The 21,447-nt window shown below is 38.3% G+C and overlaps 1 protein-coding gene across 2 annotated transcripts in view; it reads left to right on the top strand.

Moving 5' to 3' along the window:
- The window catches only part of CDH20 (cadherin 20), a 223,159-nt gene that overhangs the window by 135,535 nt on the left and 66,177 nt on the right, over positions 1 to 21,447 (top strand). The window contains exons 2-3 of one of the 2 annotated variants that reach the window (XM_028838184.2): positions 19,936 to 19,985; positions 20,103 to 20,331. In XM_028838184.2, coding sequence (XP_028694017.2) covers positions 20,104 to 20,331 — 228 coding nt within the window. In that variant the 5' untranslated portion in view covers positions 19,936 to 19,985; position 20,103. Of the gene's footprint in view, positions 1 to 19,935; positions 19,986 to 20,085; positions 20,332 to 21,447 lie in introns of those variants that run through there. The other variant, XM_077975119.1, reaches the window with a different exon arrangement.

The raw sequence follows: 21,447 nt of genomic DNA, 5'->3' as shown, positions 1-21,447 counted from the left end.
TACACAATCTATCCCATGACTGTTTGCAACATGACTGGGCACTGGCTGTATCCAATCTATTTCTACGCTGTATTGTTAATGGTCAAAACTGGCCTTGTTCCCCTATTCCCTCCATTTTCCAACGGAAAAAGGAAAGGAACTGATAAGCCTGAGCTCAATTTGTTCTGGCAATTATTGCAAAGTTCCTACTGTGAGGGAGGCCCTGCCCGTTGGTGCGGAATGACACGCAGCCATCCAAGGTCCAGACAAAAGGAGACCCTGCTTTTCACCAAGTGTATTCAGCCATGTATAGACATATTGGCGGAGATGCCTGCTTATTCACGCCTTAACGGAAAAAAGAGAGAGACAAGAAGCTGGAAAGAAAAAAAAAAGAATGAAAGATTATCAAGTGATGCCAGATAGACAAAGGATAAAAATAAGATGTGAACTTGGTGAAGAGGAAGAAAGGAAAGAATTTTGACCATGGAACAGTAAATCACTGATATAATATGGGTATATATGTTTTAGTACTATTCACCTAAATTATGCTTTTATTACAGATAGAGGTTTCTATAACGATACTGAAACGTGAAATTGAGGAAAGTTATGCTTGGAGGTTGGATTATATGAGCCTTCTTCTATCTTCTCCTCTTTCTCTCCCTCCCTCCCTCTCTCTTCCCTCCACTAAGCCACAGCTGCACATTAATTCAACCAAATGAAACTTGGAATGAAATACCACCAAGATGCATTCTAAAGTGTAATTTTTCTGAAACAAGTATGTAACTTGATTAAAAAACCAAAGTACCAGTCAAAAGGTGAAAGAAATATATTACATTATGATGGAAAAGAGGTCATTTAAGAAAAGGCTGAAATAGCACTTCTTTTTGAAATGGCATATGGAGACTTTTCTAACTCTAAAAAAATGGTGACTTTTTCTTAATACTTGTCCTTATTCTCTGCTCATGAACAGAAGGAAAATGTTTGTAGATAAGGTCACTTTAAATTCTAGGCCATAGCACATGTTGCTCTCTGCAGCCAAATGCCCTCATCTGTCTCCCTTTCAACTCCATCTAATGATAATTGTTCCACCTACCTAACTCTCCAGTCTACTAGGAAAACAGTTGACAAGAGATAATGTCAGAGTTAGGTCCATGACATACCAGAAATTATATCTCCCAGCAAAAGTCATTTATTTCAAAGGATAACTAATATAATGAACTGGAGGAAATTAAGTTAATTTTAAAATCTGTTACCAGTTGCTTCTCTTTAGTCATAATGGAACTGGGGGGAAATTACAGATTCAATGGCAACATGCATTTTTTCCATTATGAAGAATGGCTTATTCAATGGATGAATCATTAGAGAATGATCCCTGTGGCCCTGTGGAACTCTACACGTAGAAGCAAAAAGCAAAAGTTTATGATCTAAAACATACTACAAAATTGTTGGAAAAAGTGAACTACAATCCCCAATGAAATTACCTCTTATGTCAATTAAGAGCCCGTTTGTCAGAGCATTTATAGCCTCAGGCAAACTCAACAAACCCATTCCTGGCTGCCGGTAATGACAGATTTCTTAGGGAGTATTATTTAATTAACAATAATTTGAAAGAGCAGCTCAGCTGAGATACTGCATTTACTTACTGGGAACACTAAGCAATGGTAAGTGAAAAAGACGTGAGATTTGTTAGCCTTCCCATTATCTTTTGTTTCTGAAATGCATCAGTAGCTGATAGGTATTTGCCACTAGATATTTTCAGCTGTCTGTGAGGACAACATGTCCAAAGAACTTTAGCTCTTACTGTACAAGGCTGCACATAGTTCTCTGCTGTTTGATTCCATTAAGAAATCCCCCAGGGCCTCAAATGTTCAGGGCCAGCATTCTTTGTCCTTCCCCCTCCAGACAAGGGCAACTGCCAGCTCCCCTTCCTTGTATACCAGGCTCCCTCCCACCCCCATACATCATTTGCTGCTAATCACCTAACTTAAGAGATGCCTTTTGTTCCCGCTCCCTTTCCAAGTCGCTTTAGGCTGCATCAGCAACTTGGGAGCTGGCTGGGTCTTACTTCCCCCCAAGAGACATGCTCAAACCCCAGGGCATAGGAAGCAGGGGAAGGAAAGCCTTCTTCCCCCAAAGTTACTGAGCTGATGTCCTCGCATCCGATGGATGGCCTCTTATCACTGATTCTAATTTAAAGACTAATCCGGAACTGGCAAGAGGAGGGCCACTTTAAGTTGTCCTGACATACAGCAGGAGCTGGCAGCAGGAAGGGAACTCCACCACTCAGTGGCAAGCTCGGAAAATGCAAAAATAGCGCACTCTGAGAAAGGAGAAAAGTAAGTTATAAAACTTTGTCTTGTCTGTTATTTCTTTGCCATATCTTCACAAAATGTTCAAGATTGGTCAATGAAATAGAAAGATTGTCTTGGGAAATGAATGTGTCAATTTAGTTCCTGTGGGAGCCAAACAAAGTGATCTGAGATAGTCATTTTAAATTATTATTGGGTGGCTGTTAATTGTAGTCACTAGTGTCCATTAAAATTCCTGCCAACAGAAAATCTTTATCTCGACTTGATTTGTGATAAACTTAGAAATGAGCAGTCGGTGTGGAACACGGTTATTGAGCAAAGCAAATTTCTTTCATGGTTTCTGAAAAAGACAAATCTGAAATCCCAACCAGTCAGGTCGCGCTTATGTTTGTGAGTAGATTAGGACGGGATGTGTACAGAGCACTAGTTTCCACCATGGGTTAAGACTGATTGCAGGAGCAAAAGATTTTTCTCTTTGATCCTTTTGAGTCTAAAGTAGTTTTCGCTCAAATAATATCAAAGGCATCTGATTAAACACATCTCCCAGCAGGATTCTATCATAGGGCATACTTTATTATGAACAGTATAATCAGATTGATGTAATATGGCATCAGCAAGTGAAGGTCTTGTTTTGAAATAAGTTGTGGAAATAGATTTTTATCTCTTTCTTTAATCCTAATTTGATGTTATTAACCAATTCTATCATTTAAATTGACTATTAAGATTGGAATCAGTTTATCAGAATGTATTTCCCATTAATAAGGCTTTCTTTTTAGCCTCCTTCTTTAACCTTCATTTACTTTTAATACTGTGAAGAGAAACGTTTGCAAAATCTTTTTTCCTTATTATGGATTAAAGCATGTGGTTTGGTTCCTGTTAAACTATTCTTAGCCTTACAGTATAAGAACAAAAACTGGTAAAGTTTATATGGGTTTCTTTTAATAATTAGTTACTATATGGGAAAGATAAAAGGGATTATAGGGAAAGAAATAATAAACTTCGCAAAAGATACATAAGAGCATTTTCCATTCCAAGGAAACCTAAATTCTCTTACCAACATAGAAAAGAAACATACAGCAATTTTAACTGATAATGCAGTTTCCACTAGAAACATCTGAACATCTTTGTGGCTTCCTTACATGGTATTTAAATATCAGAAAGGGGAGAAAAATGTCAGCATAAAAGCAGTGGAAGCTGACTTGTAATTCTCAAATAACAATGATTTTTTCAGACAGCAGAGCTAACAATTTTGCCTTGCTGCAAGTACTACCTGGGATCAATCAGCAGGTCGTAAAAAATATTTTTTTAACTGATGCTTTATAGCCAATAAGAGTAGAAATAGCTAGAATCAAGCATCATCATCAATTGATTGCACTCGGAAAGGGCAACTCGTTCTGTTCACTATACGCTTGTAAATTCAACATTTCTCCTAGGCAAAAATGAGTGAAATGTTATAAATGCTTACTACTATGTAAAATCAGCATTTTAAAACAACATTGATTTCTAGTGTTTGTAAAAGACCCTAAAATCCCTTGCTTCCATGTCCCACCCCTGGCAGATCTCCCAGCCAAAGTCAGTGTCACACTTCCTCCCCTGCAGTCTCTTGTCCCTATCATCACTCTCCACCCAAGGAAGGGCAGAAGATTTCTTAATCTCCCTAAGCAACCTGTCCCAGTTTATAAGCTTCAAGAAACCTGACGTTGTTTAAGTCTCTTTTGCCACTGATTAATGCTGTGTTCCCTGTTCCTCATTCCTAAAGAGATGCTCATCTTCTGTGAAGATGAATTTTTAAAATGTGGATATCATTATTAAGCGCACTGTGACCTTTTCTCCCCTTGCCTTAAAGATTTCCTGTTTTCAGACACTTAGATTTCATCTTTAGGGCTCCATGGATTTCTTTGAACCTGCTCCAAGTTTCAAGCCATCCTCACTCTCCAAACCTCTTTTCGTTGTATAGCTCTCAGAAACTGACAACTTCTGGAGAGGATCCCAGTCCCACCTGCTGGTTCCTCGGGATTCTACTCTTTTAATATCGCCGTACAAGTGCCAAGATTCTCTTCAAGATGAGAATGTTATATTGCTGAACCGTTGTTCACTTTTTATTTAAATAATTCAACTCCAAGTTTTATTAAATTCCTGTTGGTGCCGACACCATGCTAATGCTGAGAATACAGAGGTGACAGCCACTGTCCTCAGAGAATTTGCAGGCTAGCATGAAAAGCAACCATGTGGGCTGTGCTGGCATCATGGCCAGAGTGGCAGGGGGCACAGAAGACAGGCCTGGGGATTAATAGATGTTCCCTGGAAGAGAGATTGCTTAGCAAAGAAGGTCCAGGGAAAGGCATCTGTCTTCGAGCAAAAATATGAAGGTATTAAAACACAGCATCTATAGTTTTTCGGAGGGACTCCAAAACGTTGAGGAACAGGGAAAGATGAGAGAGAATGGTAGAGGTAGAGCCAGATCGTGTAGGTCCTTAATGTCCTGTCAAGGAGTATAGATTTTATCAGTTAACAAATGAGGATCCATTAGAGAACTTTTAGCAGGTGAGTGGTCCGATAAGATCACTCTGGCAGATAACAGGATAGATGAGAACAGGAATACCAGCCAGAGGGCTACTGAAGGGATAGAATTTACAACACCAGAACTATGGCAATGGCAGCAGGAATGGAGAGGAAAGATAGATTTGAGAAAGACTTACAAGGCAGAACTGGCAGAACTTGACAGGTCTAAGTAACTAGATATGGGGATGTGAAGGTGGGGAGAGAAGAAATCTTACCCTGACTTCTGGATTTTGACTTGGATGGCTAGAAGTGCCCATCTTTGGGCTAGAATAAACAGAACAAGGGAAGCCCTAAATAAAATCAGGAGTCAAACTGGAAATAAATGATATCCACTGTGACTCACTAATCTTACATTGTTCAATGAGTTTCTCACTTCCAGAAGTTACTAGGTTTTATTTTATTCATCATCACTCTGTTTATCTCCTAATACTTCTCCAGTGATCCATGTGTCTAAAGCCAAGCCACAGATTTTACCATCTCTTTTACTTGTTGCATATTTGGAAAAATCTCAATGCTTAGCGATCACGACTTTAGACATCCTTAAAAGTATGAATGGATATTAAATTATTGATCTAGAACCTACTGTATAATAGTACGTGTTATTGCACTGAAGTTGAAAATGATCCATTGATGATAATTCTCCACTCAGTACTGAACCATCAGAATGTTCTCTCTTTTGTTATGCCTGAACAGACATAATCAAAAGTTGTGTACATATAGCCTGCATAGAATTCTCTTCTTTAGAGACATCTATCTCTGTCACATCATGAATGAAAATTAGACCAGTCTGACTAAACTTGTTCTGTTTTTTAAACAGAAAAATAACTTTTTCTCACCCCCTTCTAAATGCAAGAACTTGCCTTTTCATCCTTGACGGGGATTGGCTCTTTGTATTCTGAGATTGCTAAAGTTCTTCAACAATGAACTCAGTGGTCCTGGATGCCTGTCCAGGATTCCAGGTGGCAGAAAGAGAGCCACAATACCATCTCCCACCCTGCAGGCTCTTCTGGAGTCTCGCCACGTTCCCGTTAAGATGCATGTGGACTTGCTGTGACTCATAACCAAAAGAATGCAGCAGAAGACATAGCTTCTGCTTTGAGAACAGCAGCATTCACACCAGAGCCTTGATTGCAACTGCCATTCCCAGAGTCACCACGCTGTGACAAAGCCCAAATCAGTGCACGTGGAAATCACATGTAAAGGTGCTAAATGAGACCATATGGAGAGACAAAGATGCCCGGCAGCCCCCAGTGGCATCAGACCCAGCTGTCCAAGATCTAGCCACCATCTGATTGCAAATGCCTGACAAAACCCACACTACAACCCACATAGCCAAGATATATCCAAATTCCTGATCCATAGAAAACTGTGAAAATTAATAAAATGATGGCTGTATTAACTACATTTTGAGGGGATTTATTTTATAACAAGAGCTAGCCAGAAAATGTGATTTAGTGTCAAAATGATCCAGTACAAGATCAAATGATAAAGGACCACTGGATGAAATCTCTCTTCCCTCATTACAGGAGAATACAACTGTGTCCCTTAATTCAGGCCTCGATCTAGTTGGTTACCTTGATACGAAAAATAGCCTGGTTTCTGAAGCACCTGAAATGGCTGAGAAGATTCTGACTTAAACAGTTCTCACTCCTGATGGTGCCAGTCACTTCTGGGATTCACGATGGCTTCACTCTGCATTAAAGTATATCTAATTGCAGATCAATTTGTCTTGGGCCATTTGGGAATCTCTCTTTTTAAATAAGTCCTTTGTTAACATAGAACTTCCCAAGAAAAATTAAAATGTAAGTATATATTCAATAATCTTCTCAGAGGCTAATTGGACTGGACTTTGGGGAGGCACAAGCACTCGGGATGTGCTGAGAGTCCTCATTGAGAACACCTCGCACACTTGCTTGAAAGGTGGTTCCAGATACTAAACTAGAGAACACTACTGAAGAACCATCAGGGAATTAAAAAAACAGCCTAGAAAAATGAGGACATTGAGCCAATCCTTGCCCCATGATTTTATTACTATGATATAATTAGAGGCAGGTTGCTACTGCAGTCTCTAGGTCAAATAACAACTCTTATCATATACACGCGGCTGGGCATGGTCTGTTGGAGAGATCCAAGACCCAGTGGTACCAAGGAGAAGAGAATGTTGCATCTCAGGTTGATAAACAACGCCTCCTACAATTACCTTCCATAAAGGTAACTGGGATCTGTAGATAATGGATACTGTCACACTACCAGTCCAGTTAGCTAATTCGAACATAACTTGACTCACTGTACTAGTTTATTCTGAAGTATTTCTATAGAATAGATTTTGTACTTAGATTCTATACTGCAAAGTGGCTAAATTCTCTGTTTTCTGCAGTTAAAAGGTGTGTGGCAACAATGTGAGAAATTGATAATAAACAGTGTTCTTGAGAACAGCTTTAAAACCAATTCTCGATTTTCCTTCAAAGACAGTTGAATGGTATTCCTTTGCATGAGTATGTCATAAAGTTTAGAATCATCTATTGTTGCAAATATGGATTACACTAATTTTCTGCTCTAATAATGCTAATAAATAAAAATTAAAATATATATTATAATTAGCTCAAGATCCATCAGTAATTTTAAAGACATGGCACATCATGCAAAACTGTCTTCCAGAAAGCTTTTACCAACCCACACTCCCATCCATATGTATATGATGAACAACATACGCTCAGAAACATTGGTTAGCTTAGTTCTTTTTTAATGTTTGCCAATTTAATAGGTTGAAATATTTTATTATTTGTATTTTTAAGCTGATTGTGAAACTAAAATGTTTTCTGAGGCCAGGCGCAGTGGCTCACTCCTATAATCCCAGCACTTTGGGAGGTCGAGATAGGCAGATCACTTGAGGTCAGGAGTTCAAGACCAGCCTGGCCAACATGGTGAAACCCTGTCTCGACTAAAAATAAAAAAAGTAGTCAGACACAGTGGCACATGCCTGTACTCCCAACTATTTGGGAGGCTGAGGGAGGAGAATCGCTTGAACCCAAAAGGCAGAGGTTACAGTGAGCTGACATCGTGCCACTGCACTCCAGCCTGGGCAACAGAGTGAGACTCGGTCCCAAAAAAAGTAAAATGGTTTTCATATATTTATTGATCATTTTATTTCTGCCTTTATGAATTTTTCTTATTGTCATTTGATCACTCTCTTTTGGAATGATCGCCTTTTAAATGTTGAGCATACAGATTTCTAAATATGTTAAGGACAATAAGCCCTCGTTTTCTCATGCATGTTGCCTATTTTTAATATATATTTTTAACATATAAAATACAACAATTTCTAATAACTATTTAATTCAATCTGTCAACATTTGTCTTTTCTAACTTTGATAAAGGTAGAAAGGTAGGGAAAGATTCTCTGGGAACCTTTCCTTACCTTTCTTATAATACTGGGAATTATAAAAATGGTATTCACCTGCATGTTTTCTCAGTAGCTTGTTTTTGTTTTTGTTTTTCCATGTATTCTACTAACCCACATCTTGTAATTGTTCCCATTTAACTATTCAACGCATGAGAAGTAAACTGTGGATAATGAAGAATAGAGATGTAGCCTCTTCTTTACCCCCAGTTAACCAACTTAGTGAAGAAATCTTTCTTGCCAAATATGTAACACAGATTAAGGTGGAGCTTAGTAAAAGGGAAAGTGGTAATAAAGAAAGCGGGAAATAAGAAGACAGCTAAGCCTAGCAGTTTCATAACAGATCTTGAAAAAGCTTTAGAATTTCTAAGGTCTAGAAGAGCATAGTTCTGAAAATCTCTGTCCTAAAGTATTTCCACTTCCTTGATCCTGTGAAACTGCAATTGAAAGACACCATAAATATAATAGTCGCCAATTTTGGAGGAATAAAGACACTAAGTGTGAACATCGATATATCCATTCTGCTCTCAGAAACACTTAACAGGTGGAAAAAAATTGTTCTGAAGTATATACAATATATTCACTACATCTGTTTCAAACCTTTCTTTTCTATTCAATTCCTTAATATTTATTTTGCTTATTTGAATATGTTCTTTTAAATTTTTGAGTCAGTTTTTATTTTATTGCAAGTAGAATATTTGCATGGGCCAAAAACAAAAAACAAAAAAAAAACCCAAGATGGCTCTGAAAGACTTATAATAAAAGGAAAAGCCATCCCCTGCTCCAACCTCAAAACCCAATCTCAAAACGTAAACCCCAAAGTTATGTATTCAAGTATTTGCCAATACATTTCTAAGTCATATGCTTATATACATTTATTGAAATACCTATTCTAGATATTAGCAGTTGGTGTTCCAGTAGGGTAATTGAGCTCTTAGTTCTTTTTACACATATTCCCAACCACTCTCTCCTCCTTCGCCCTTCAACATAGTTATATTTCAGTACTCACTAAAAGAATAGCCAATGTTTATTCAGTATGGATAAATGTTGTTTTTTACTGAGCAAAGTTATACCTGAAGATTTAATGCCTTTCTTAAAGAACTTTGTGTTTTTCTTGGTCAACAATTGCCTAGGGTTTTCTTCTCTTGTCTTCTCTATGTCTATGTCACTATTTTTTCCCCCAAATGCTCAAAAAATCTGTCCTGTGCCTATCAATAATTTATCCAAATCCTGGAAGCTTCTCAGTCACTCCGACACTTTCTTTCCTGGAGCCCTCCCTCCCCTCACCTGGCTGCTGTACTCACAGCCTGGGATGCAACTGCTATCCTGGGCCTTCTCCTTGCCAGTCTCCTATGTTGGATCCCCTTTCTCTTGGGTCCCATATCTTTGTAGTTTACAATTTTGCTAAAATACATGGAATTTCTCATTAGTAATACTAGGTGCTAGAAGACAGTGGAGCAATTTTCATCACAGACTTCCATGGTGAAAGTCTATCTTGGAAAAGCTGTCATTGAAATGTAAGGGTAGAATAAAAACACTCTAAAAGGAGATGTAAATATAGTCTTATACTGAGGATTGGACTAATGAAGAGATTATAGGTTCAAGAAAAAGGGAATTACCAAAGAACAGGTGGAGGCTGACCTTGAAAAGAATTAGAGGAAAAAAGATCTTCTCATATCACCCTCCCTCCCCCAAATTAAGAAAGTTAAAATCTAAGCCATCAGAGATAACTTTGATGGTCACATCCCTTTAACTTAACAATATTATATATTATTAGGTGTGAACCTCAAATATCTGAGACAGGTCTTGGTTAATTTAGAAAGTTGATTTTGCCAAGGTTGAGGACGCGTGCTGTGACATAGCCTCAGGAGGTCCTGACAACATGTGCCCGAGATGGTCAGGGCACGGCTTGATTTTATACATTTTAGGGAGATATAAGACATCAATCAATATATGTAAGATGAACATTGGTTCTGTTCAGAAAGGCAGGACAACTCGAAGCAGGGAGGGGACTTCCAGGTCACAGACAGGTGAGAGACAAATGGCTGCACTCTTTTGAGTTTCTCATTTGTCTTTTCAAAGGAGGAAATCATATATGCATTTATCTCAGTGATCAGAGGGATGACTTCGAATAGGATGGGAGGCAAGTTTGCCCTAAGTAGTTTCTAGATTTACTTTTCCCTTTAACTTAGAGATCTTGGATCCCAAGATTTATTTTCCTTTCAAATAGGTCACTGTAATTTTTCAATCCCAATTTCCTCATAAGATTTCCAAGTATTTCTGCAAATGATGCTTTAACTTTACAAGTGATGCCACAGTTCTAGAAGACTTCTGACACATAAGGATTATGTTTTCTGTTCAAGAACAAAAATAGCATTTGTGAAAACTCACTGCTTTCTTGACTTTTCTTGACTTTGTATTGTCTTTATCTCTGCCTCTTAATATGTTCACTAATGTGCTGCAGGTGTGAACAGACATTAAACTCAGTATGGGAATACATTGATTAAATCAAAGTAAAAGCTTAAAGGCAGAAAGAATAACATTAAACTGTTAAATACTTTTTTGCCATTTAAAAATACATTGACAGTTAATATTTACTGAGCACCTAGTATGTGCCAAGTACTGCCCATAGACACATGGATAAAAGGCATTACCTATGTCTTCAAAGAGCTTACAATATAGAGGAAAAACAAACAAGTATATAATTACAATACAGAATACTGAAGTGCCAGGAAAGAAAATGCACAAACTGCTTTGAGAAGATAGATAAAAAGGGAAACACATAAGAAGTTAAATATATATATACACACACACACACACACACACACACACACACACACACAAAACTTAATCTATAGTATTAGGTCACGATAATCTGCAATACTCCTTTAAAGAAGATTATTCTTCTCATATTTGAGGCTCAAAAGGATTAAGCAATATACTGGATGTCACACATCGAGTGGCAGAGCTGGAACTGGTCTTAAACCACGATGTCCTGATTCCAAATGATACACTATGCTCCAAAAGAGATTTCTTTTCCTGAAAGCATGTATTAGAAGACAAGATTTTACTTTCCTTCAACAAGATACATAATAAACATCAGTAAGATTTTTGGTTTGTTTTGTTAGGGCAGTAAAAGGTAAATTTTTCTTTTTCTTGAACAGACTGCCCTTTTATTTTGTTTTCTTTACATTTATATGGCATCAGATGCCATTGCCCATATACATTAGTATCATATTAATTTTTTTACATATATATTTTTTAAAGAGAGACAGGGTTTTGCCCTGTTGCCCAGGCTGGTCTTGAACTCCTAGCCTCAAACAATTCTCCCTATACCCAGCCTTCCAAAGTGCTAGGATTACAAGTATGAACCCACCATGCCTGGCCCAACATTACTTTGGCATGCTCAAAAACCTTCATTTGTTCACTATGAACTATCAAGCTTATTTCAAAGGCTTCAATCCAATATCCCCAGCTCCTAGCTAGTGGTCTTCTAGGTGTTCATTTCGTACACATTAGAAGAATGAAAAATAACACACCCACTATTCTAGTGTTACAGGAGATTGTGTAAAGTAAATAAGATCCAAGAAATGGACAAATCAAAAAAATCCTAGCTAAGTTGAAGTTAAAGATAAATTTTACCAGGTTAGCCACAGAGAAGTCATATCCAGGTACAGCACCAGGACAGGGAGGCTGGATTCAGAGCTGTATCTCAGGGAGGGGTGAGATGTGCTCTAAGAGAAAGAAGCTCACATTCGTTATGCCCCAAGCCACTTTGAAGTGTTGGACTAAAAAGAGAAAGTTCCTGCCTCTTTAACTAATCAGACGTAGAATGATGAATTTTTTATTCCTGCGTATAAAACCAAATTTATCACCTTGGCTCTAACTAGCACCTCCTCCCAACTTCCTGCCCCATCCCAGGCACAGAAGTTTAAGTCATGATTGCTTCATCTTGTCCAGTTCCCACTTTTCTTCTTATCCAGTTAGTTTGCAAGTGTTAGAGACTCTGCCTCCTTGATGTTTCAGACATCTGGCCAATTCTTCCCTCCCCTGGATCCTTGGTTGAAGTTCTCCTTACCAATTTTCCCTGAACTCTCAACTGATTTTCCCACCTTCTCTCCAGAAACACTACTAAACAGAGATTTATCAACATGACTTTGTTCCCCTTTTTCTTCTTTTTTTTTTTCCTTTACATTTATATGGCCTTGGATGCCATTGCTCGTATACATTAGTATCGTACTAACTTTACTTTTTTTTACATATATATTTTTTAAATAGAGACGGGGTCTTGCACTGTTGCCCAGGCTGGTCTTGAACTCCTAGCCTCAAGCAATCTTCCCCACACCCAGGCTTCCAAAGTGCTATCATTACAAGTGTCAACCACCACGCCTGGCCCAACATTACTTTGGCACGCTCAAAAACCTTCAGTTGCTCACTATGAACTATCAAGTATATTCCAAATACTTCAATCCAGTATCTCCAGCTCCTAGCTAGTGGTTTTTGTCTGGATTTCCTGCCTCTTTCATCCCTCCTCAGTCTCCTGAAGTGACCCTATTCTCTAAGCAAATTAAATTATTATTATTCTCCCAGACAGGTCCTTTGCATCCTGTATCTGCACCATGGTATCTGCGTTTTCTTTAACTTGGAACACCCTTTTATTTTTCGGGGTCTAGTTCATAGGTTCCCTTAAGCCCTTATCCTCCTGATGGAAATCATTTCTCCCTTTTCTGATCTGGCCTAGCATTTTGTTTTTACGGGGTCCTGTAAACCCTCATCACCAACAGATCTGTGCCACAGTCAGTCACGTACTAAGCACATCTTGTACAGTCGCTCTGAGGAAGAATTCCAGTTCATCCTCTTCCTATGTAGCATTTGCCAATACCCGTGGTATAAATACACCATGGCCAATTTCAAGGCATTGAGAGGCCTTGAAAGTGAGAGGCTTTGAGGCATTGAAAGGCTGTGGTGAAAGGTGATAGGAGCTGACCCCAGCACACTACTGTTTGTTTCTTTGTAAAATGAGGAAATAAAACATTTAATGTGGAATTCTTATAAAGATTAAATGACAAAGTAAATGTAAATTACCTGATACAGCCTGGCATAAACACTCCATGTCATTACCTCTGCTGTTATTGCTTCTGTTATTGCTGCTGCTGCTACACTATTATTGTTAATAATGGTATTTATACCTATGCCTATTCCTATTATTATTTCTATCACTAGGATTAATGGTAATATCTCCCTCCTAAACTGTAAACTCCTTGAAGGAAGAAAAGGAAACCAGTATCTATTGAGCATCTACTATTGTTCAGGCACAAGACTTTAACCATCTCTCAAATGTCTAAGAGTTTCATATATATTTTTTTCTCAGTTAATTACAATCACCCTGTGAGACAGAGTCTATAATTACCTCCAGTTTGTAAATGACAAACAGAGATGTAAAGAGTTTAAGTCACTTGTTCAAGATTACATAGATAGTAAGTAGCAGGGCTGAAACTCACTAAAGTTTGTCTGGCTTTGCAATCCATTCTTTGATCAAACATATTGATACTCAAGATTTAAGTCTGACGTTTAGGTAGCAAACTTACCTTTGCCAAAAAATCTTCTTCCTGTGAATTATTTTTTTATGGGTCCAGGGAAAACTACAGGATTTTCCTAACTTCCTAAAACGCTGTACAAAGGCAAAGTCATAAGAAAAAACACTGAGTAGCAATTACCTGCAACTTCTTATCAAAGAATGTTAGCTACATAATTTCATTTTAAATACAAGCTTTTTATGAAGAACGAGCACAGATTTAATGCAATTATAAATGTCACATAAAACGAGAAATTAGTAGGCATGTGGAACAAGTCTCAGAAATCAAAATTGATCATTCTTGTCTAACTGTAGTCAGAGAAACTGCCCACAGACTGGGCTATAGTTTCATTAGCTTGATTAAAAGTGAAAACTGGAGGAAGGGTAAAGTAGGTCAAAAACTTCCTGACTCCTTGAGGATTAAAACATTTACCAGATACTAAGTATGGGTGAAAGGATCAGTAAGAAACTATCTGCCAGCCTTGGCGGATAGGGAAAGAAAGACAGGGCACCCTGAACTGCAAAAATTGATTATAACAAGAATGAAAAGCACAGAGGAATTGGGCATGAACTCTAGAGCAAGGATTTCTAAAGTGAAAATGCCTTTATTTATGACCCAAGCTAGGGAATTCATAGCTAGAGGGTCAGCATGTATATAGGCAACATACGGCAAGTTTTATTATGGGACTGACCAAGTTTTTCAAACCCAGGGCTCTTAATTATATAATTCAAGCTTACTACCAATTTTTTTTGCTCTACTACACACACACACACACACACACACACACACACACATACACACACATACGCACATCCCTACCATTATACAAAATGAGATATTGTTCCTAAACTTCAATTAAGCTACTGTGTACCTTCCCCTCACCCACATCCACCCCATACTTCCATTTACGGCTCCCAGTTTCATTTAGAAAACAGCACTCTCACATAAACTGGTATGGTGGTGGGAAGGAGAGGGAAAATAAGTAGGAGTGGTGGGAAAGGGAAGATTTCAGAGAACTGGCAATGGCCTGAGTGAACATGATAACAGCTGAACCTTTAGGCTCAGGAGTGCCACCATTTTTGAGGAACTTGGTGGAGAAGGAATTCATAGAAAGATAAATAATGAAAATTAGAATAAGCAAGAGTGGTGACCATCTTTTCTAAGAAATCTCCATGGAAATTAAGTATTATTTTTCTTCTTCTGTTCAATTTCTTAAAAATGTAATACTGTAATCCCTCAGTTCTGCATACACCATCAACATAATAACAGCTTCTCTGAGGAGTGAGGGAGGCCTACTATGAGAACATTAAATAAGTAAACATTAGTGTTTAAGATATATCTTACTTCAGAAAGGTTAAGTTGGGAGGAGGGGTGTGGTGAGGCAGGTGAGGATTAGGTAGGGGAGTGGAAGTGAGAGTACAACTTAAAATTCAGCAAATCTAGTACCTGGACTACCTCTTCTGGCCCTGCTGAGAGTTGGCTGCCTCCACAGATGGGTGGCTTTGGGTGGGCTGGTGAGTTGATGACCACAAAAGGGCCATGGAGCTTCCATTCACCCAATGACTGTCCCAGAAGAAACTGTGATGGATAGAACCTCTGTAGTAAATGTAAATTAAGCTATCACTGTTACTTATGGAAAAAGCTTCAAAAATGCACTTAGAAGAGAGACTTTATGGAGATCTTAGCTATTACAACAAAACATGACAGTGTATCATAAGGTGCATCAACATTCAATCAGAATACAGCTCAATGTCATGGGGCTATTCCACCTCCCAATCAAGGTTCTCTCTTGAGAAACAGAAACAAACCCACTTAGATTAGGAGTTAAAATCCTTATGTATAGAGTACAGAAGAAATATAATAAAAACTTAGTAAATGAAAACAACTTCCGTTCAGAGAACTGTGTCCCCTTTCAGCATATAAAACCATACTACCCACCCTGTCCAAGACAGACCCCTAGTGATGGACTTTGGTCAGTAGCACAAACATACACAAACAAATCCAGGAATGTTGAAAGTGTATTTACAGAAGCACTAAAACTTTTTTCTTTATGGGATTCTGCAATGGGAATATTGTTGTTTGTGAACCATACACATTGAAATACACGAACAACTTTTTACTCCAATTTACACCCGTGACCACCTGTGTCACTCTCTGGGGTTTTGCACTGTTTACAAAAGGATTTCAATTCCTAAGTAAAATGGGTTTGTTGCTATTTCCCAAGCGAGAACCTTGATTGGGAGGTGGAATAGCATTATGACATTAAGTTGCATTCTGATTTAATGTTGATGCACTTTACGGTACACTGTCATGTTTCACTGTACTATCTAAGATCTCTACAAAGTCTCTCTTTTCTTTTAAGTGCATTTTTGAGGCTCTTTCTATAAGTAAAAATGAAAGTTTAAGAAGTTTAGCTCTTAAAACCATGACACTACTGTCTGCATTTACCTCTTTTAAAGGCATTAGGCCAAATCAGAACATTAAAACACCCCGTCGTCGTCTTATATGGAGTCACAAACAGAGTCGATTGACTGCTTCTATAGAGATGTCATTTGAGCTTTGCTAACTAGTACTTGCATTAACCATGAAAAGCTCAGGAAAACTGGAATAATGAGGAAAGAAATCAGAGCAAGACCATAAAAGCCCAGTTCATTTCAAGGAAAAAGCAGTAACCATCCCTCCCCACTACATTTTAAATATCACAATGAATTTAAGTAACAAAATAAACAATTCACTGAGAGCACACTTTATGTACAACTTTAATTTCTTCCTACTGTGTTCATTACCAAGCTGTTTTCTTTCTTTAGGGAGGATGAGGGGGAAACTTTTAAAAGACTCATTTAACGCAGAAGTCAATTTCCACTAATGTATTCTTCATGTGGCATATGTAGTCTTCCAAAGCAGATCTACATATACAAATACACATGTAGCAGTATCTTCTTTTATAAGAACAACAGCAATTAGCCCACCCCAAACACATTATTGCTATTCATATCCTGTAGGGAAAAAACATGAATATGAGAACCACCTCACTTAAAATAAATGCAAACTGAGTAGTATTTCTGATAGAACTGTTTTGTAAAAAACACCTCTAATTGTGAAAAGAATAATGCAACTATTGTATAACCCAGCTTCCACCTTCTAGAAAGTTAGGCAGGGAGTCTTTTTCATGCATTCATCCCCGAGGAAGCAGAAATAAAGTGCTTTGCATCAACTGTTGCTATCAAGTTATGTAAGACAGAAAGAGTTGGTATGACACTGTGGTCTTTGTGACTTTGGGTGTGTGAAGGTACCAGTGGCTTTCAGAGAATCACCAAGGGTTCCCCAGGTCAAGATCCCACAGCCACCTTTGTACGTGTTCAGTGGAGGGGAGGAAAGTAAGAATTTGCACTACTGTGTAGGAGGCCAAAGTAGAAAAAAGAGGGAGATGAAAACAGAGGCAACCTGACCGCCTAGAAAATATTCATCACAGATTTCAAAGAAGGCTCTTCTCCTTGAGCTCTTCAGATCATGCCTCAGGTAGGGGGATAGGGAGTTTTAATTGGCAGGAACACATGCCTAGTTTGTTAGAAATTGGGAATATAAAAGACACTACTTAAAATTCCTCAAATCTCATTTTGTACATAAAATGTAGCCAGTGGAAGCAGGAGAGGAGACATCTGCAGTACCACACATGCATGCACACGCACTCTTAGATTCAAAGCAAGTTACTACAACTAGCCAGAGAAAATAACAGACATGTGTGCTTAGGCAAAATATAGGTAAGAAACAAAGATATTAAAGGGAACACACACACACACACACACACACACACATAGAGAGAGAGAGAGTGTGAGTGAGTTCTAGCTTTAATCAACGCAACCCACAAAATAATTTTCTCTACCATTGAAGAGTTTTCTAATAACTAGCCCTTCATTAAATCTCCTCAGATGGAATGCCAATGTTTGGTTATTACAGAATTAGACTGAGCCAGAATCTGGTACCAGACGGTACTTATCACAGATGTAGAGATCTGAAAAATAGCAGATATACATTATAAGCCCTTTCAGAATTCTGGCCCCAAAGGTGCCCATAAAATAGGTATTTCTGGCTTAGCTACATGATTTTTACTGACCTAGGTACTTGATCTGACTGTTCAAGTTCGGTTGGTACCTTAGTCATTTACAGGGCACTTTTGCTTGCATGATCCCATCAGATTCTTGTGATGGTCCAGTGAGGTATGTGGAAGTATTACTGTCCCTGCTTAATAGATGAGGAAACTGAAATTCATACAAGTAAATAAGTCAGAGGTAATGAAGATAGAACCAGTAACCAAACTGCCTCTTAAGTCTAATGCACTTTGAGGAATTATAGATATGTTTGTGTCTTACAATATACAGAATGTTGCTTTTATGGTTTACTAATGACAGTATTCTGGCAGTGGCTTTTTTTTTTTTTTTTTTTTTTTGGCAATGTCCTTTAGTCTGCCTTCTAGGTCTCTAAAACAGCACAGCTATGTCTCACTAATCCTTCTCATCAATTCATTTCCTGGGTTAAGTTCCTTCTTCCAGAACATCTCCCTGTAGACAGGGATCAGAGAAACATGAACCGGGTTTCTCTGTTCCCAAGGGAAGATGTCCACCATCCAAAGAGAGAGAAAACAGCGAATATTTGGTAACTCACCTGCTAGCAGCACCGTTGTTCTTTATTAGCAAACACATTGCCCTCAATAAGGGGCACCTGGCTTGCTTTTTCTTAACAATCAATCTGCCTTCAGAGCTGGAGCTCGTAAGAGGCACAGCCTCCCATTCTGTTACAAAAATTCTACGGTCTCCTCAGCTACTTTCTCCTTATCACTTCTCATTAAAGTGATTTCTTATACAGAAATGAAATGGCATATTGTATTAAATAATTATAAAATATTTTAAAATTTCAATCATGAGTATTTGAGAGGAAGCTGAAACCAGTTCTGATGACGACAGGTGGAAGGTAGTAATTGAGTTAGCATCAATGCATTCACTTCAAACCACTTGTAGAAATGAAGTGTTATTTAGTTGCATGGAGCTGCAATCTCCAAATACACACATTTGTTCTCAGATGACAGCAGTTCTTCAAATTAACAGTGAAAATATTAAGCCAACGGAAGACATTTTGGTTGTTTTGACAGGTTGACTTGAGTGTTATGCCATCTCATTAAACCAAGCCAAATACGGGAAGAAAAGATAGATGAGGCCAAAGCCCAGGAGTGAGGTCACGAGCTAAATGTGACTGCATAGCAACAAAAGTTTGACTGAGAAAGATGTGTCCCCAGGGTAGAAGTCCCTTTGCCTAAATGAGTCCTTCAGGTCAAGAAAGGAAATTTGTTGACTACATTCTCTTAGCTTGCTCCCATAGGCAGGAGACTAATAGCACTTTAAAGTCTGCTGTGAAGGATATAATGATTAACTGACCATTTAAATCCTAGAAAGGTCACATTAGCAGCCCCTATCAGTGCTTCGGAGCCAAAGCAGCAGGGTGTGAAACTTAAAATCCACTACGAGCTCAGAAAATGATTAAACTGAGAAGTGATCCATGGCTGCTTATAAATGAAGCCCAAGATTCCTAGCATTATCAATAAAAGCGTAGGCACAAGATCATTGTGGGTGACAAAAAAAAAAAAAAAAAAAAAAAAAAGGGTAGTTGGATTATCCTATTTTTTTAATAAGCAAAGAAAAGCAGTTGGGCTAATGGAAATATTAGTTATTAGCTCTATATTTGGTAAATGAATGCTGCTTTTAAGAGTTTAAGAGGCTGTCTGATCATAAATATTTCAAAAAGCACACCATTAATTCAAACCAATCAATAATACAGCATAACCCTCCAGCTAAGTTACTAGTGAGAAGAAATTTATTTATCAGTTTTATTCCCACCAAATCTATATCCAAAGGTTTGGGATTGATTATAGCAAGATGTGTTGTCTTATTATCAAAATAGTATTTATTACTCACACATTTCTAAAGCAATAACCTGTTATGACTTTTTAACTCATTGACTAGAAAGCTGAATATTTACTGACATTTCTTGAAAACCTGCAACCCGCCTGCAGGAAAGAATCTGACATCATCACACTGTGTTTTCCTTAACTTGACAGGAAGTCAACTTCAAGCAGATTGACTTGAAGCGGGATCTCATTTGGGAAGCGTAAGTGTCCAATAAAAACTGTGTTTTTTTTAAATTTGGAAAATACTCAAGTTCCAGTTGCTTATAATTCTCCTCCACTTTCTGAAAACCTGGCAATCCCATGTGGACTTCTGGTAGAATGAGCAATGCAAAGAACTGGCTTGGACTTGGCATGTCCTTGTACTTCTGGGGACTGATGGACCTTACAACCACCGTTCTCTCGGGTACCCCAACACCACAAGGTGAAGTAGAAGCACTCCTGTCAGACAAGCCACAGTCACATCAGCGGTCCAAAAGGAGCTGGGTTTGGAACCAGTTTTTCGTTCTGGAAGAGTACACTGGGACTGACCCTTTGTATGTCGGCAAGGTAAGAAATGCCAAGTAGAAATGACCCGGGTATTGGATATTGAAATTGAATATGAATTAAATATGAAAGTTCACCTAGCCTGTATCTGAGGCCTGAGAGAAACTGGAACAAGTGGTACATTACTTGACACCTAGCTAAAATGTAACTTCCGCTTTGTCAGATACCAGTCAGAAAGGAAAAATTTATTTCCTTGTCCATGTCTCTCTTATGAATGGGAAAAACTGGGAACTGGGATTTGGAAGAAAAGGCTCAGACCCTGCAAGAGCTATTCAGGTCCTAAAAGAGGCAGCAGTTGTTGTTTGGGATGATAGAATGGGGAAGAGGGAAATTTGGAAATGCAAGAAGAGTACAGGGTTTTTTGCTTTGTGTTTTTGTGGGGTTTTTTCAGAGCATTTCCAGAGGTATTGCCTGAGGTGCAAATTTAATGAAAAAAATAAAAATAAAACATTTTTCATTTCAGAAGATCTTAGCATGTGCTTTAGGATAGCTGGAGACAATAAATATATTTATAAATGTTATATTTGAATTCTCTTGATTTAATCTATCATTATTTCATCTTTAATCCTGAATTCTTCCTATGTTTACTTTACTGGGGTGTTAATTACAGACTATTTTGTGAAAGCAACCAAGTGAGAGAATAGGAGACAAGGAACTAATTAGAAAATAAATAATTCATTCAAATGGTAACTTAAACGCGTGTTTAGCACAGAGGCTGGGAGCATGGGTTTCAGATTCAAACACAGGTGAGTTCAAAGCCCAGTCCTGCAATTATTTCTAGAGTGACTTTGGACAGGTCACCAAGCCCTGCTCACCTCGGCTTCCTCAAATTTGAATGACGAGGATGAGAGAACTGTTCCTTCTCAAGTGTTGTCTACCCAAGCTCTTTCACCAGTGTCCACTTACTTCTTAACCCAGGTATATGGCTTCAGTCCCCACCACTGACCCAAAGCTGTGTTTTCATTATTTCCCAAGACCTCCCTACTGCCCAATCCGATGGCTTCATTTTATGACACCTCTCAGTCACAACCTCAGACACTGATGACCTGTCTCCCCTTGACTCATTGTCCTCTCTGTGCCATGACCTTCACAATCCCGTTTTTCCTTCTTTTGTCTCAG

Source organism: Macaca mulatta, chromosome 18 (assembly GCF_049350105.2).
Source record: "Macaca mulatta isolate MMU2019108-1 chromosome 18, T2T-MMU8v2.0, whole genome shotgun sequence".
Lineage (NCBI taxonomy): Eukaryota > Metazoa > Chordata > Mammalia > Primates > Cercopithecidae > Macaca > Macaca mulatta.
Note: the sequence above shows the minus strand (reverse complement) of the source record. Positions and strands in the feature narration are given on the sequence as shown.